We start from the raw sequence: 809 nt of genomic DNA on the forward strand, positions 1-809 counted from the left end.
TGTGTCTTGGGAAATCATCCAGATATTCAGGTACATTTATTATCACTATTTTTTATAATTAATAACACTGACATCCTCATGGTTTGCACATTGCATTTGCGCTGAAAAACTGCTGCATGCTATTTTATTAAAACGCGGTTACTTTAAAGTAGCTAAGAAAGCGATCAAATCTTTTCGATCTTTGGCCTTCTTGACGCCAATAAACACCATTGATGTTCCAGGAATGATTTTCTTTGGAAATTTGAGGTAATCGCTTAAGGTCTTTTCGTCCCACACAATAACTTTTTCTTTTATAGTTTCCGAGGAATTATATCCCGAAATAGCTAGAATAAAATAAATAGTTTGGCATAAATAAAATTTCTACACTGTCATTTATAGTAACTTATATGTATATATATATATATATATACTTAAATATTATTAAGCGACTGTTAAAATTTTTTTTTGTAAATTTTTTTTGATTTAATAATTTTCTCATTAATAAAAACCTACTTTCACAAGTTTTGCCCATGATGTCGTGCAGGTTAGGACCTATCTTATGTTTTCCACCTTTTTCCGTGGTATGACATGAAGCGCATAACTTCATAACTTCATAATTTCTTACCGTTGATCGCATCACCCATCTTTAATAGACTATTTATTTGTCGCTATTAATTTATATTTAATTTAAATTAAAATAGTAATTCAATAACATTTGCATTTCGCGATATTTAGTTATTCCTGAGAGAGATCGATATACTGCTCGGTTTCAATTAATATTCGTCATAATTTATTTCTTCTTCCTTTCTTTTTACGACCGACTTAATTGC

At 29.7% G+C, this 809-nt stretch overlaps 1 protein-coding gene across 1 annotated transcript; it reads right to left on the minus strand.

Moving 5' to 3' along the window:
* Positions 1 to 4: 4 nt before the first annotated feature.
* Positions 5 to 803, minus strand: LOC105460066 (cytochrome c-like). The gene is made up of 2 exons (XM_011706512.1): positions 493 to 803; positions 5 to 323 (listed from the first exon to the last, which is right to left on the minus strand). The coding sequence occupies exons 1-2, from the start codon at positions 614 to 616 to the stop codon at positions 139 to 141; spliced, it is 309 nt and encodes a 102-aa protein (XP_011704814.1). The 5' UTR covers positions 617 to 803; the 3' UTR covers positions 5 to 138.
* Positions 804 to 809: the final 6 nt, after the last annotated feature.

The sequence above is a fragment of the Wasmannia auropunctata genome, unplaced genomic scaffold, assembly GCF_000956235.1.
Source record: "Wasmannia auropunctata unplaced genomic scaffold, wasmannia.A_1.0 LD330842.1, whole genome shotgun sequence".
Taxonomy (NCBI): domain Eukaryota; kingdom Metazoa; phylum Arthropoda; class Insecta; order Hymenoptera; family Formicidae; genus Wasmannia; species Wasmannia auropunctata.